Here is a 14,191-nt window from a genome sequence, read left to right on the forward strand (position 1 = left end):
CAACATCAGTGTCTGACCTCACAAATGTGCTTCTGGAAGAATGGTCAAACATTCCCATAGACACACTCCTAAACCTTGTGGACAGCCTTCATAGAAAAGTTGAAGCCGTTATAGTTGCAAAGGGTGGGCCAACCCAATATTGAACCCTACGGACTAATGCCCTGTACACACGGTCGGACATTGATCGGACATTCCGACAACAAAATCCTAGGATTTTTTCTGACGGATGTTGGCTCAAACTTGTCTTGCATACACACGGTCACACAAAGTTGTCGGAAAATCCGATCATTCTAAACGCGGTGACGTAAAACACGTACGTCGGGTCTATAAACGGGGCAGTAGCCAATAGCTTTCATCTCTTTATTTATTCTGAGCATGCGTGGCACTTTGTCTGTCGGATTTGTGTACACACGATCGGAATTTCCGACGACGGATTTTGTTGTCGGAAAATTTTATATCCTGCTCTCAAACTTTGTGTGCCAGAAAATCCGATGGAAAATGTGTGATGGAGCCTACACACGGTCGGAATTTCCGACAGCAAGGTCCTATCACACATTTTCCATTGGAAAATCCGACCGTGTGTACGGGGCATAAGACTGGGATGTCATTAAAGTTCATGTGTGAGTAAGGCTGGGTTCACATTGTGTGCGGACGCGGCTCACAGCAGGGGGTCCGGCGCGTCCCTTTCTCTGTTTCAGGGACAAATCAGGCCTGAATTCAGACCTGAAAACGGAGCCAAACGCACACAGGACCCTATGCAATGAGCATTGTTTGATAGAACACCGGCCGAAAAGCAGGTGTCCCAATACTTTTGAAATATAGTGTGTGTGTGTGTGTATGTATATATATATATATATATATATATATATATATATATATATATATATATATATGTATATATATATCTATATACATTTATTATGTCTGTGTGTGGAATGTTTTATATGCTTTTACAATCCTTCAACTTGCTCATTCACTTTCCTTTTTACACATCCCTCCAGTCATTACACAGACGAGGAGAGGAGTTCTCTCCAGTCATTACATATGAGGAAAAGAGCTCTCCCTCCAGTCATTACACATATTAGGAGAGGAGTTCTCTCCAGTCATTACATATGAGGAAAGGAGCTCTCTCCCTCCAGTCATTACACATAGGAGAGGAGTTCCCTCCCTCCAGTCATTGTGTGTCTCCTCCTCACACTTCTCTCACACACAGGTCGCGTGTACAGAGCGCTGACAGATCGGGAAACTCGCCCTGTGATTGGACGCCGCGGCCCAGCCTCCTCCAATCCAGTGCTCGCTGAGGAGCTTCCCGCCAGACTCCAAACCGCGCGCGGGAGATCGTCAGTCACCTCAGAGAGAGCGATCTGTCCCCCCCGGTACCGGGACACCGAGAACTTCCGCCATCATGTGGATCCAGGTGCGTACCATGGACGGCCGGCAGACCGAGCGGCTGGACGACCTCTCCAAGCTGACCAAGGTGGATGAGCTGCGGCTGCGGATCCAGGAGGTGTTCGGGGTGGAGATGGAGCGGCAGCGGCTCTTCTACCGAGGGAAGCAGATGGAGGACGGCCATACACTCTTCGATTACAGCGTGAACCTGAATGACATTGTGCAGCTGATGGTGAGGCAGATCCCGGTGTGTGTCCCCGAGGAGGGGAAGGAGGATGAGGAGAAGAAGGAGGATGATGATGAGGAGAAGATGGAGGAGATAGACCCGGAGGAAGATCCTCTGCCCTCCCCGGAGTTGGCGCCGTACAAGGCGGAGCAGCTGGTGGACGCCCGGGACCTGAGCATGGGCGCCTGGTTCGAGGCCGTGGTGGTGAAAGTGACCCGCAAGCCCGACTCCGAGGACTTCCTCTACCACATCCGCTACGAGGACTACCCCGAGGAAGGGACGGTCCCTCTGACCGGGAAGGACGTCCGCCCGCGGGCCCGGACCACCCTGACCTGGGACCAGCTGGCTCTGGGACAGGTGGTGATGGTCAACTACAACCCGGAGGAGCCCGGCCAGCGGGGATACTGGTACGACGCCGAGATCCTCCGCAAGTCCCCGAAGAAGGAAGTCTATGCCAAAATCTCTCTGGGGGGCGTCGGGGACCCCATCGACGACTGCAAAATCGTGTTCGCGGACGAGATCTTCAAGATCGAAGAGCCCAGGGCCGTGGCCACCACGCCGGTGAAGGCCGAGTCGCCGCAGAAGAGCGGCCCGCAGTGCAAGTACTGCCGGGACGACCCCAGGACCAAGTGCCGCATGTGCGCCTGCCACGTGTGCGGGGGGAAGCAGGACCCCGCCAAGCAGCTGCTGTGCGACGAGTGCGACATGGCCTTCCACATGTACTGCCTGCACCCGCCGCTGACCGCCCTGCCGCAAGACGACGACTGGTACTGCCCCGACTGCAGGAATGACACCAGCGAGGTGGTCCTGGCGGGAGAGAAACTGAAGGAGAGCAAGAGGAAAGCCAAGATGGCGTCCGCCAGCTCATCGTCTCAAAGAGACTGGGGCAAGGGCATGGCGTGCGTTGGCCGTTCCAGGGAGTGCACCATCGTCCCGTCCAATCACTATGGCCCCATACCGGGAGTGCCCGTCGGCACCATGTGGAAGTTCAGAGTCCAGGTCAGCGAGGCCGGCGTGCACAGGCCGCACGTCGCCGGCATCCACGGCCGCAGCAACGACGGCTCCTTCTCTCTGGTGTTGGCGGGAGGTTATGAGGACGACGTCGACGACGGGCACGAGTTCACCTACACCGGCAGCGGGGGCCGCGACCTCTCCGGGAACAAGCGCACCGCCGAGCAGTCATGCGACCAGAAACTTACCAACATGAACCGCGCTCTCGCCTTGAACTGCAACGCCCGCATCAACGACAAGGAGGGGGCCGAGGCCAAGGACTGGCAAGCGGGCAAACCTGTGCGGGTCGTGCGTAACGCCAAAGGGAGGAAGCACAGCAAGTATGCACCGGAGGACGGCAACCGCTATGACGGGATTTACAAAGTGGTGAAGTACTGGCCCGAGAAAGGGAAATCCGGGTTCCTCGTGTGGCGCTACCTGCTCAGGAGAGACGACGAGGAGCCCGCCCCCTGGACCAAGGAGGGCAAAGAACATATAAAGAGACTGGGCCTCACAATGCATTACCCCGAGGGGTACCTGGAATCTGTTGCCAACAAGGAGAAAGAAAAAGAAAATATTGATGATGAGGAGGAGGAAGATGATGACGATTTGGAGCCTCCCAGTAAGGGCAAGAGAAAGAGGAAGCCAAAGGTCGACACGGATGAGGATGATGATTCCGATTCCGCGCCCAAGAAATCCAAAGTGGAATCGTACAAACTCACCCCAGAGCAAAAAACCCTGATCGAGAAAGACGAGCTAAACGTCAAGCTGTGGAATGAAGCCATGGAATTTCTTAAGGAGGGTCCAAAATTCATCAACAAAGTGGAAGAGACTTTTCTGTGCATCTGCTGCCAAGAAGTGGTATATGAGCCCATCACCACCGAGTGCCTGCACAACATCTGCAAGAGCTGCCTCGATCGTTCCTTTAAAGCCTCCGTGTACTGCTGTCCTGCTTGTAGGCACGACCTCGGGAAAAACTACAATATCCAAGTCAACAAGCCACTGCAATCTGTTCTCCTACAGTTATTCCCTGGATATGAGAGGGGCCGGTAATTCAGGTGAGGCACCTTTTTAAGTTTTTTTTTTTTCCTATTCACTGGTCAGCAAAATTTGTGGTACTGCACTAGCACCTTTTTTGACCCATTTTTTATAAGTACAGTGGAACCTTGGATTACGAGCATAATCCGTTCCAGGAGAATGCTTGTAATCCAAATCACTCGCATATCACAGCGAGTTTCCCCATAGAAGTCACTGGAAACGAAGATAATTTGTTCCGCATTGACTTCTATTGCATGCAATACCACATGTGGCCAGAGGTGGGGGGGGGGGGGGGGGGCGCCGGAGAGCCTCAGAAATGGAGTGATTCCGAGGATTTCCGAACCGTTCCGAGTGTCACCGGCGCCCCCTCATCTCTGGCCAAATGCGGTACTGCACAATAAAGATGAGCGCCGGCGCGTTCGCACAGTCCATGTGCAAAGCCCGCCAGGAAGTCGGCGCTGCGCTAATCACAGGCAGTGAGACATTTCCCAATCTCTGCAGCCGCGCATTGGTACAATGTCTCGCTGCCTGTGATTAGCGCCGTGCCGACTTCCTGACGGGCTCTGCACGTGGGCTGTGCGAACACGCCAGAGCACATCCTTACTGCGCACCCCGTTAGCTTGAATTCTGCTCGTTTTGCAAGACAACACTCACAAATAGAGTCAGAATTTAAAAAAAAACAAAAAAAGTTGCTCGTCTTTCAAAACGCTTGTTAACCGCGTTACTCGTAAACCAAGTTTCCACTGTACTTGCCCTTTAACAAAGGTGACAGTTCCCCACCCAACTCCCCAGTATGTTACCTATTCTCTCTATAATGGCAGCAGATTCTTTGGTCCAGAAACCTTCTCCAGAGCAAGGCCATTCCTACACAAAACTTCCCTACAGCCCTAAATTGGAGCCATTCTCCTAAGGCCTCTAGTGTTGGGAGTGTGACCCAATCATGACGAGTTAGTAGTAAGGATGGGCTTTATTTAGGCTCCATTCACACCTGATCAATGCGAATCGTAGCGATTCAAAACCGTGGCGCGCTTGTGCGGTGCCATTAATGGCACCCCAATTGCGATGCTTTTTTTGCCTTGTTACGTCCTAAATCACCCAACGCTTGTCACTCAAAAAGGAGCAGGAACTTCTTTTGAGCGTCAGCATTGCTGTTTGCTGCAATTGCAGAGCAATTTATCGCAGCAAAATTGTGCCGCCATTAGGGTGCCATTAAGTAATGGCGTTTGCACAAGCATTCCACGATTTGCTGTAATGCAGAATTGTGGCTATTCGGATTGCTCAGGTGTGAATGGAGCCTTAGTATATTTTTTCCCTTAAAGAAGAATTGTTGGTTTTTTTTTTTTTACACTTAAATCCTGATGGGACAAAGTACATGTAGAGCCTTGTCCCTTCTGCCTAGATACCCGAAAACACTGGCTGCAATGCCGGATGTGGCACCTCTCCCTTGGTGCATGGCCATCTTCAATACCGCAGGGAGACAGTTGCTTGGCTTTGTAGTGCCCTCCCCTGACTCCTGCTATCTGCCCCAGGCAAACATCAGTAAGAGGAATACAGGAGGGAGGTGGTGTGTCAGCCTCACTTTCCTCTGCATCCCTCGTACTAGTTCTTCATTGCGAGTGCTAGGAGATGGCTAGAGGTGCTACAAAGCAAACCAATCATCTCCATGTTAGTTTCAGTGTCAGATGGCCACGTGCCGGGGGGGGGGGGGGGTGCACTGTTCAACATGTCAGCTAGTGTTTTAGGGCACCCAGGAAGATGGAACTATGTTCTACATGTACTTTGTCCCATCAGGAACTTAATGTAGAATAAATATTACTGATGATCCTTCTGTAACCCTTTTCTGTTGTCCTCCCATTGGCCCTTTAAGGGTTGTAAATTTAAAGGCATTTCATGGGCTTCCTGATCATGTGATCACTGTAATTGTCTGTCACAATGATCCAGAGCCAGTCCTACATCTCCTGATCATTGCTATGTGACCAGGAGCTGTGGGTGACAGTGTGGTCACAGAGCCGGGGACAGATGACTGAGCATGCTGTCACTGCAAACCGGCAACGCCAGCTGTACGCATACAAGTGGCAGAACCTCACAAGGCCCACCTATGTACTGCCTCCTTCATATATACAATGGTAAATATACATTGTGTAAACCATGCCCCATCATTTCAAAAGCAACTCTTGGGCAAACTGTAAAGTTGCATACCTGTCTTCTGTTGTGGGAACTCCTATACTTGCCCTTGTATTTAATGCTGTAAAAGGTTTGTGTCCAGTACTATGTTGCTATAAAAGAGGTGGGTTTCACAGAAACACAGTGGGACTTTGCATTGTTTTTAGCATTTGTAAAGGGTCACCTAAAATTTCAAATGTGTGTATAACTCATCTATAGTGGTGGAATTCGCATAAGTAATAAAAATGTGGATCACAAAGACAGGCAATTAAGACACAATTTCTTAGGCCCCTTTCACACGGGTGTTCCATTTGCTTCATCCATTCAGTCACTTTTTTTTATTTATTTTTTAACAAAAACTAATCTTGACTTCAGTTTCTACATCCATTTTTACATCTGTCAGCTGAGAATTCCCCACTGATAGAATATAAACGAGGGGGGGGGGGGCAGTGTTTACAGAGCATGGGGGAGTGTGTGCACAGAGGATCTGTCACTTGCCGGTGTTCTATTGGACATTGCCCGCTATCGAGAAGTGCCCGGGACTAGCACCGCACAGAACAGCACAACAGCTGATTTTACGATCGGCTGTAGTGACGGCGCCTGCGCACAATAGACGACGGAGGGAATTTTTGTGTCAGATTGTGCCTCGCGCTGTCGAGCTGTGTTCATGTCGGTGAGGGGCAGATTTTTACATGATGGGGGTGGATTTTTAAATGATGGCCAGTGCTGCAAAACACATTTTTCTGCTATTCTTCCTGGAAGCTTGCGGGGCGTGTTTAGTCAACTGAAGGGCGGGTTTTTCTAGCTGAAAAATGTGTTTTGCAGCACTGGCCATCATTTAAAAATCCACCCCCATCATGTACAAATCTGCCCCTCACCGACATAAACACACCTCGGCAGCGCAAGGCACAATCTGACACAAAAATTCCCTCCGTCGTCTATTGTGCGCAGGGGCCGTCACTACAGCTGATCGTAAATGACCCCGCACCTTTACTTTAGCGGTGGGGAGCACTGACAATGTCATTTGCTACCAACAAGTGACAGTTCCTCTGTGCACACACTCCCCGCGCTCTGTAAAAACTGCCCCCTCTACTGCTGTTTACATTTGGCTGTCAGGGGGGAATTCCCAGCTGACAGCAGAGATGAGTCACTGGTTGTTAGGATGTCGGCGGGTACCGGCTCCTAACAACCAATGCAAAAACAAACAGTAGGGTGCACTTCCATTTTTTTTAACAGAAGAAAAATAGGTCTTTCTTCCGTTTCAAAAAAACAGATGTTACCGAAGGTGGATGTCAGCGGATGATCATTCCACTAACATCCCTTTTCCCATAGAAATACATTGGTGTCTGGTTTTTCATCTGTCAACGGACGGAGGAAAAACAGACCTACGGAACAGCTGTGTGAAAGGGGCCTTAGTGTATCTGAAGCCAAGACTGTTTCTTTTAGCCTCTGATAGTTATGAAGTGTTAGAATCACTGTCAGGTTTTTAATGCTGTTTGTGTCCCAGCTGGGGAGACTTGCCCCCTCTAGTCTGTTCTGTTAAGTATTGTTGGCAGGACAGAAAGTGATAGGAAACCCAACATTTTGAGTTGTCCCCAGAGCAGAAATAAAGGGGAAAACGTCCCATCAGGACACCTGTTCTAACAACGGTCTAAGATTTCTTCTGCCTTCCTGTTTACACAGAACAAGAAGGGAAATTCCCCCAATGGGAAAAAGATGGCAAGATAAACTGACAGGAGTTCTCTTCTATATTTAAAATGGAGGAAAACAATTTGTATCTTTCTATCCTTAAACTGTGTACTGCTATTTTATAGATGTGTTGTTTTTTTAAATGGCATCTCAGAAATAGATGTGTCTTTGTGTTTTGGAAACTGTTGGTGAGTATAACTAATGCAGATACCATTTATTCCTTTATGCATTCTTGCAAATGACTGTGGACCAAGGATTGCAAAAAAGTGGATATCATAGTACTTTATTTGCAGTAGCTGGCTTCCAAAAAACAGCTCCTGTCTTAGATTATGTCCCTTTGATGCGTTTCACCCTGATTGGGCTTAATACCTCTGCAGTTAAAGAGGAGCTCCAGTCCCCCCCCCCCCCCCCACCCCAAAAAAATGAAGTCAGCAGCTACAAATACTGTATATACTGTTTTAATATAAGGGGAATTACCTGTCCAGGAATCCAGCGATGTTTGCACCTGAGCCGATTCTCCAGTCGGATTTGGGTGCCGGCATATTCGGTAAGGGAAACTGGAAGTGAAGCCTTCAGGCTCCTCACTCCTGTGACCCGTTTTCAGCGGAGAGCGGTCTTTTAAGGTGGTTTTTTTTTTTTTTTTTAACTAACAAAACTTTATTTTCAACAACAAAACCCCTTCTCTTATGTAATCCTGATGTGCAGCTTTACAGATGCACGACACAGGTTTACACACGGAGAATACACGGAGGTGGCGGTATATAAAGAACAAAACTTTATCTCTGCTGCTTACCTGCAGCAGAGCTAAAGTTTTTGTTTTTATGTTAACCACTTGCCTACCGGGAACTTCCACCTCCTTCCTGCCCAGGCCAGCTTTCAGTGCTGTCACATTTTCAATGACATTTGTGCGGTCTGTCATGAGACAGTTTTTTTTTTTTTTTTTTCGGTGGTATTTAATCCCCACTGCTACACAAAAAAAAAAAACCTTTCAGAATTTTTGCAAGTAATTTTTTTCTTCACTGATTAATCAGCATAAATGTGCCTGTCAGAAATGCTGATTGCTGGCTCCTCTTTCCTCCCGCTGTGACAGCGTCTGTTTATAATGTGATCAGTTGTGATTGGCCCTTTACCTCAATCTGTGATCAGGTGTGCCCAACAGACAGCGATCACAGAGCACGCGCAGGGGGGGGGGGGGGGTTCTGGGAAGACATCAATAGATGCCCTCCCAGAACTAGCGGACTGCACAGTTGGCAACCAGCTGCCCGGCGTCGGGAACTGCATGACCAGGGCATCCGGCAATAGAAATTGCTCACATCTGGGAATGGAGTAACAAAAGCCTAGGTGCCTGGATGTTATTTCTAGTTGCCATGGCGTCCTCGTGCCTGGGATTTGTAAAACCCTGCCTTAATGCATTATCTGCATTTTAGGTAAAAAAAAAAGTCATGTTCAGCTCCCCCTAAATTTCTCCCTGAGCCCGATCTCAATCCAGTACTGTGCCAGAGAGCAAAGTCACTGCTCTCTCTCTTCTCACTGGACTGAAGGCAGCATCAGGAGCCAGTGGCGCCTGCTGCTGTCAATCACATCCTAAGGCAGAGTGGGGCCGAGCCAGGCTGTGCATGTCAATAGATGCACACAGCGCGACTCAGGATCAAGCCTCCACGAGGGCCCCCATGGCAGCGCTACTCCCTACTCCCTCTTCCTAGTCTCACAGGAGACAGAGAGAAGCAGGAACCATAGGCTCCTGCTGCCAGTCAAATCCTGTGGGGATATGGGCGAGCCACGTTGTGTGTGTCTATGGATGCTCACAGCCCAGCTTGAGAGCACACCTGCATGGGTGCCCCCCATAGCACATGGCTTGCTATGAACAGGCAGCGCTGGCGAAGGACCACTAAAGAAGAGGTAAGGAACTGCTCTGTGCACAGAGCAGGTCAGTATAGACCTCATTATTTTATTTTTTTTGGTAAATTAAAATAAAAAGTGCCTTTACAACCACTTTAATCCATCTACTGTAGCAGTGCTTTTTAAGATTTACTTGTTGTGTCTGGTCATTTTCTATAATTATTGTAAAATGTTTTTTTCAGGGATAAAAGCTGCATTGGAGAAGATTCACACCTGAAGGCATCTGATACAACTGAGCTGCAAGTTCAAGTTCTCTACACCTGGTATCCAGATTGTTACCGTCAGGAAGACGCAATTGGGTGACTGTGTTATAAAGGTGCCCCTAGAAGACCAGCGTTTTGGCTCCGAAACCATAATAATTCAGTTACTTTTCTACTTCTGTGGTTCATCGAAAATTTGGGCTTTTTGTTACTGGCCTCTAGTTCTGGATTTATCACCATATTCACCCAAAACAATTATGTATACGTTTCTTAAACAGAATTCACTGTCAAACAAAAATGGCCATGTGGATTGTGGTGTGTTTTTCCTTCTGCAAATGGAAACCTGCAGAAACTGCCCCTGTGTGCATGTCTTACCTTTCATTGTACGTTTTGTCAGAGCCGTTAAGTGCCTTTATCCAGTTACTGCATTTTTTTGGGGGGGGGGACTCTGTGTCCTAAATTTGTATGCAAACTTTTAGCTGTTGTATATTTCCAGTTATGATCCTTAAAATGCTATTTCAGAAATGAAGATAATTGATTTTGCATTGTTTATTCTTTTTTCTAAATTTTAAGGTTTATGCTTGGTTTGTAGCACAAGGCTGCAGACACTGTACAGCTATTTGCCAGCTAAATCCCTTTTTCAAAGGGGAAAAAAGCCTGAACGTTTACGGTTGGCTTTGCTTTATCAATTAATATTTTTCAATTACAAGTATTTTTGTGCTGCCTGACGACATGCAACTCTTGTTTGCTCTTTAATATTTGTGCCATTAATGGATTTCAAATAAAATACATTGTGCATGTTAAGCTACGTTTTGCACATATTTTGTACAGGAGTGTCTCTTCTGACGCACAGCTCCTCCTATCTCCATGTTCAAATGAATTGGTTTAGCACAGGGTTACATGCCACAAAATTGGGCATTTCAGTTCAGGGCCAGAAACAGGATTGTTATGAGAACACTAGCCTTCTACAGCGTTGCTCCTTTGCTTGATGAACCAGTCACTATTCCCTCACTGGCGAGGGGGTTCTGTGGCATTTTAGCCAGTAAGAAAGCAGTGTTGTAGGAGCAGGTAATTTTTTTTTTTTTTTTTTAGTGATCCCATTGCATTGAGTAGCCAACAGTACTGGTAATGTGGCACAACCTCAAGCATGATTGGGGGGAGGAAACCACTGTCATTCGATTGTATAGTAGATGTACATTCAACCACTAAAGGATGTAAATGCATACCTGTCCTGCCACTGAATGCTGCTGTGTTCAAGAAGAATCGCCAATGAAAGAAACAGGCTCTTCCAAAAGTGTTGATCTCCTGTGTCTCCTAAGGGGCTCACTGATTCCTGCCAACAACCCATATGTCTTCGTAGTGATATATGAGTCAATGGGAGGAATCAGTAAGGCCCCTTTCACACGTGTGGACAGTATGTCCATATTTCATACATCCGTTTTCAGATGAAATACGGACATACATGCATCCCTATGGGATAGCCGCTGACACCCGATGTCATCAGTCCCCGCTATGGTCCGATTCTGCAGACGGAAGAAAATCCTATTTTTCTATCCATCTGTAGATCGGATGAACACGGACAGACTGTCCGTGTTCATCCGATCCCCCCCATAGGGGAGAGCAGAGATCTGACAGGGCAGTCCTTGCACACTGTGCAGGGACCACCCTGTCATCCACCGGCTCAGCGGGGATCAACGGAGCGATCCCCACTGAGCAAGCGGATGTTCACGGGGCGGATCATGGATCCGTCCCATGTGAAAGGACCCTTCGTGTTGAGAGGAATACAGGAGATCGACACTTCTAGAGGTTTTTTTTTCACAGGCCTCAGTAATAGATTATAACAACATTGGGCGAGGTAACTGACAGGCAATTATTTGAATGTTAAAACATTGTTGACATGGTTGCTTCAACATATTAAAGTAATGTGTCAAAAGGAAATTTTCAAACTATTAACAGTGATACTAAAGTCTTGTTTTTTTTTTTAGTTTAAAAATAATAAACATGTCATACTTACCTGCTCTGTAAGGTTTTGCACAGAGCAGCCCCGATCCTCCTCTTCTCTGGTCCCTCGCCGGTGTGCCTAGCCCCTCCTGCCCCCACAGCAAGCAGCTTGCTATACCCGAGCCACTGCTCTGTGTGTCCATTCAGACATGGAGCCATGGCCCCCTCCTCTCTCTCCTCATTGGCTCACTGTCTTTGACAGCAGCTGGAGCCAATGACGCCCCGCTGCTGTCTCAGCCAATAAAGAGGAAGACTCCTGGACCGCCGAGACTCTCGTGCAACATCGCTGGATCAAGATAGAATCGGGCAGCGGCTGCAGCATTGGGAACATGTTCCACCCTAAAAATGGGTGGAACATGTAACATATTCACAAAGGTGAACTTATCCTTGAAGTAGAGACTGGTTCAAAATCACATGACAGTCCCACCTTGTTTGTGCCTGTTAAAACCGGTGTGACTCCAACTTGCACTTACTTGAAAAAGGTTCCTGCACTATATTTGTCGATTTCATGTGTGACTTGCATTGACATCTGTACATGAAATCGCACTGACCAGCGGCTTAGAAATCAAGCTGAAGTAGCGCGATTTCAAAGCCACCCTCTGTGAATGGGGGCTGAGTGGTTGTGCAACAATCTCCATCAGGAAGTCTACCCTGACCAATGACCTGCGACAGCTGGAATAAATGCATGCAGACAGGAAGTGGCTCTAAAGATGCTAGATGAGATAGGAGAGTTTACATCTACTTAAAGGCCCTTTTATACAACACAATACCCTTGTAGTGTGAATAGCTGGCTGTGAACACATTCAAGAAAGAATTTGATCCTGCATCTTTTTAATGCAGCGCACAAGGAAAAGCTTAGAGCTGCTCTTTGTTTTGCCTACTAGGAATGGAAGAAAACTATCATTTAATGGCAATCAAATGACATGTTAAAGCCCACTTCTGGTAAATCTAAAACTTCTCTCTTGAGAAAGCCTAAAGCTGGGTTCACACCTATACGAATTACACTGCATCCAATTTGCAGGACATTTTAAAATTTGTTCATTTGAATGAGGCTGGTTCACATATGTGCGTTGCATTTGCCTTTCCGCATTGCCCAAAAAAGATGTGCGTTTTTATGGGAATGCATCTGATTTGCAGATGCATTCCGTTGTGACCAAGAATTCTCTCCCCCCTCCTCACTGCTCAGCTGATCCGCAGATACAACAGAGAGGAATCGCTGAACAGCTGCTTTTTCTCTTTGCAGAGAAAACGGAGCTGGAATTTGCACCACACGTGTGAATCCAACCTAAATCTGATGTGAACACAACTGCTTCCATGTCTTTAAAATCTAAAATACCTGCTGTCCTTCTGCAAGTCCAAGCTTCTCTCCCAGCTGTCTGTTCAGCTCGATTATTCCAGAGTTTGTTCTGCTCCGACTCTCCATCCATCCAAGGTAAACTGGCTGATCGCCCCATGATACCTCCACTGCATGACCCTGTTTAAAGATAGGAGGCACTTTGTTAAAAATGCACACTCAGATGTTGTTTGATCCCAAAAATACTCCTTTCTGAGAGCTGACGCCTTGAAACATTCCCTATCCAATTGAAAGGGACCACAACACAGCTGGGGGGAGTAGGAGCTTTGTTTTCGCGCAGTCATTGATTGGCGCTGCCTGAACAAACCAGTACATCTGTCATTAGTGTAGTACTTCTGATCTTTCTAAAAAATACTTTATGCCTGGCTGTAATCATGGAGTCTAAAAAATTGTAAATAAGTGCCAGAGAAAAGTTGGGATTCCTTCTATCCCTAACCATTCCAAGTTAGTAGCTCAGAAAGCATTGAAGCCGAAAGTATCAACATGATACATAATTCTTTAATGACAGGTTTATTTTGACATTAATCTATCACAAAAATTAAGTCTGAAATAAGAGAGGGACCTGTAAAGATAAATCCTTCTACCGCTGTCTGAAGAAACTGGAGTGTGGTTTCTCCTACAAGACCCCCTACATTACTTCACCACTGTGTCTGTTTCAGGAGAGACAAGCATATTTTTCACAGGTATCTCTCAATGTTTTATAAAACAGTTGCTTTACGATAATAGTAAGCGTGGTGCGTGTAGCCATTGGTTGAAGGATGCACAACAGGAGACCTAAATTATAAGTTCACTTTTTATAAAAAAAAAAAAAAATTCCCCCCCCCCCCAAGGTGCCTGCATAGCATTGCCGTGTTGAGGAGATTGTGGGTGCAATGCTAGACTCCTGCAGTTGAAAAATATATACTTTATTTTATACAAAATATATTAAAAACAAAATACTTAATCGGGGTACATTCCACCCTGTGCTGCCGTGACACTCCTGGACAGAGATGGGGCTCAGGTAAGTATTAGGGGGGCTGCTGTACACAAAACGTTTTTTTATCTTAACGCAAAACCTTCTGACTTTACAACCACTTTAAATACCACAAAAAATCTATATAAAAATTTCATATGGGTACAGGGTTGCATAGCTGTGCAATTTGTCATTCAAAGTGTGACAGCGCTGAAAGCTGAACATTGGCCTGGGCAGGAAGGGGCTAAAAGTGTCCTGTACTGAAGTGGTTAAATTGGTTCTAAAGTCTG

At 47.1% G+C, this 14,191-nt stretch overlaps 2 protein-coding genes across 5 annotated transcripts in view; one reads left to right on the plus strand and one right to left on the minus strand.

The window, feature by feature from the left end:
* The window catches only part of PEX1 (peroxisomal biogenesis factor 1), a 107,767-nt gene that overhangs the window by 80,584 nt on the left and 12,992 nt on the right, over nucleotides 1–14,191 (minus strand). For all 4 annotated transcript variants that reach the window (XM_073629629.1, XM_073629628.1, XM_073629631.1 and 1 more), the window contains exon 2: nucleotides 12,932–13,069. In XM_073629629.1, the coding sequence (XP_073485730.1) occupies nucleotides 12,932–13,069 (138 nt within the window). The remainder of the gene's footprint in view (nucleotides 1–12,931; nucleotides 13,070–14,191) is intronic.
* Nucleotides 1,275–10,391, plus strand: LOC141144193 (E3 ubiquitin-protein ligase UHRF1-like). The gene is made up of 2 exons (XM_073629632.1): nucleotides 1,275–3,663; nucleotides 9,577–10,391. Exon 1 carries the CDS (start codon nucleotides 1,406–1,408, stop codon nucleotides 3,656–3,658), a length of 2,253 nt encoding a protein of 750 aa, XP_073485733.1. The 5' UTR covers nucleotides 1,275–1,405; the 3' UTR covers nucleotides 3,659–3,663; nucleotides 9,577–10,391.

Source organism: Aquarana catesbeiana, linkage group LG05 (genome assembly GCF_042186555.1).
Source record: "Aquarana catesbeiana isolate 2022-GZ linkage group LG05, ASM4218655v1, whole genome shotgun sequence".
NCBI lineage: Eukaryota > Metazoa > Chordata > Amphibia > Anura > Ranidae > Aquarana > Aquarana catesbeiana.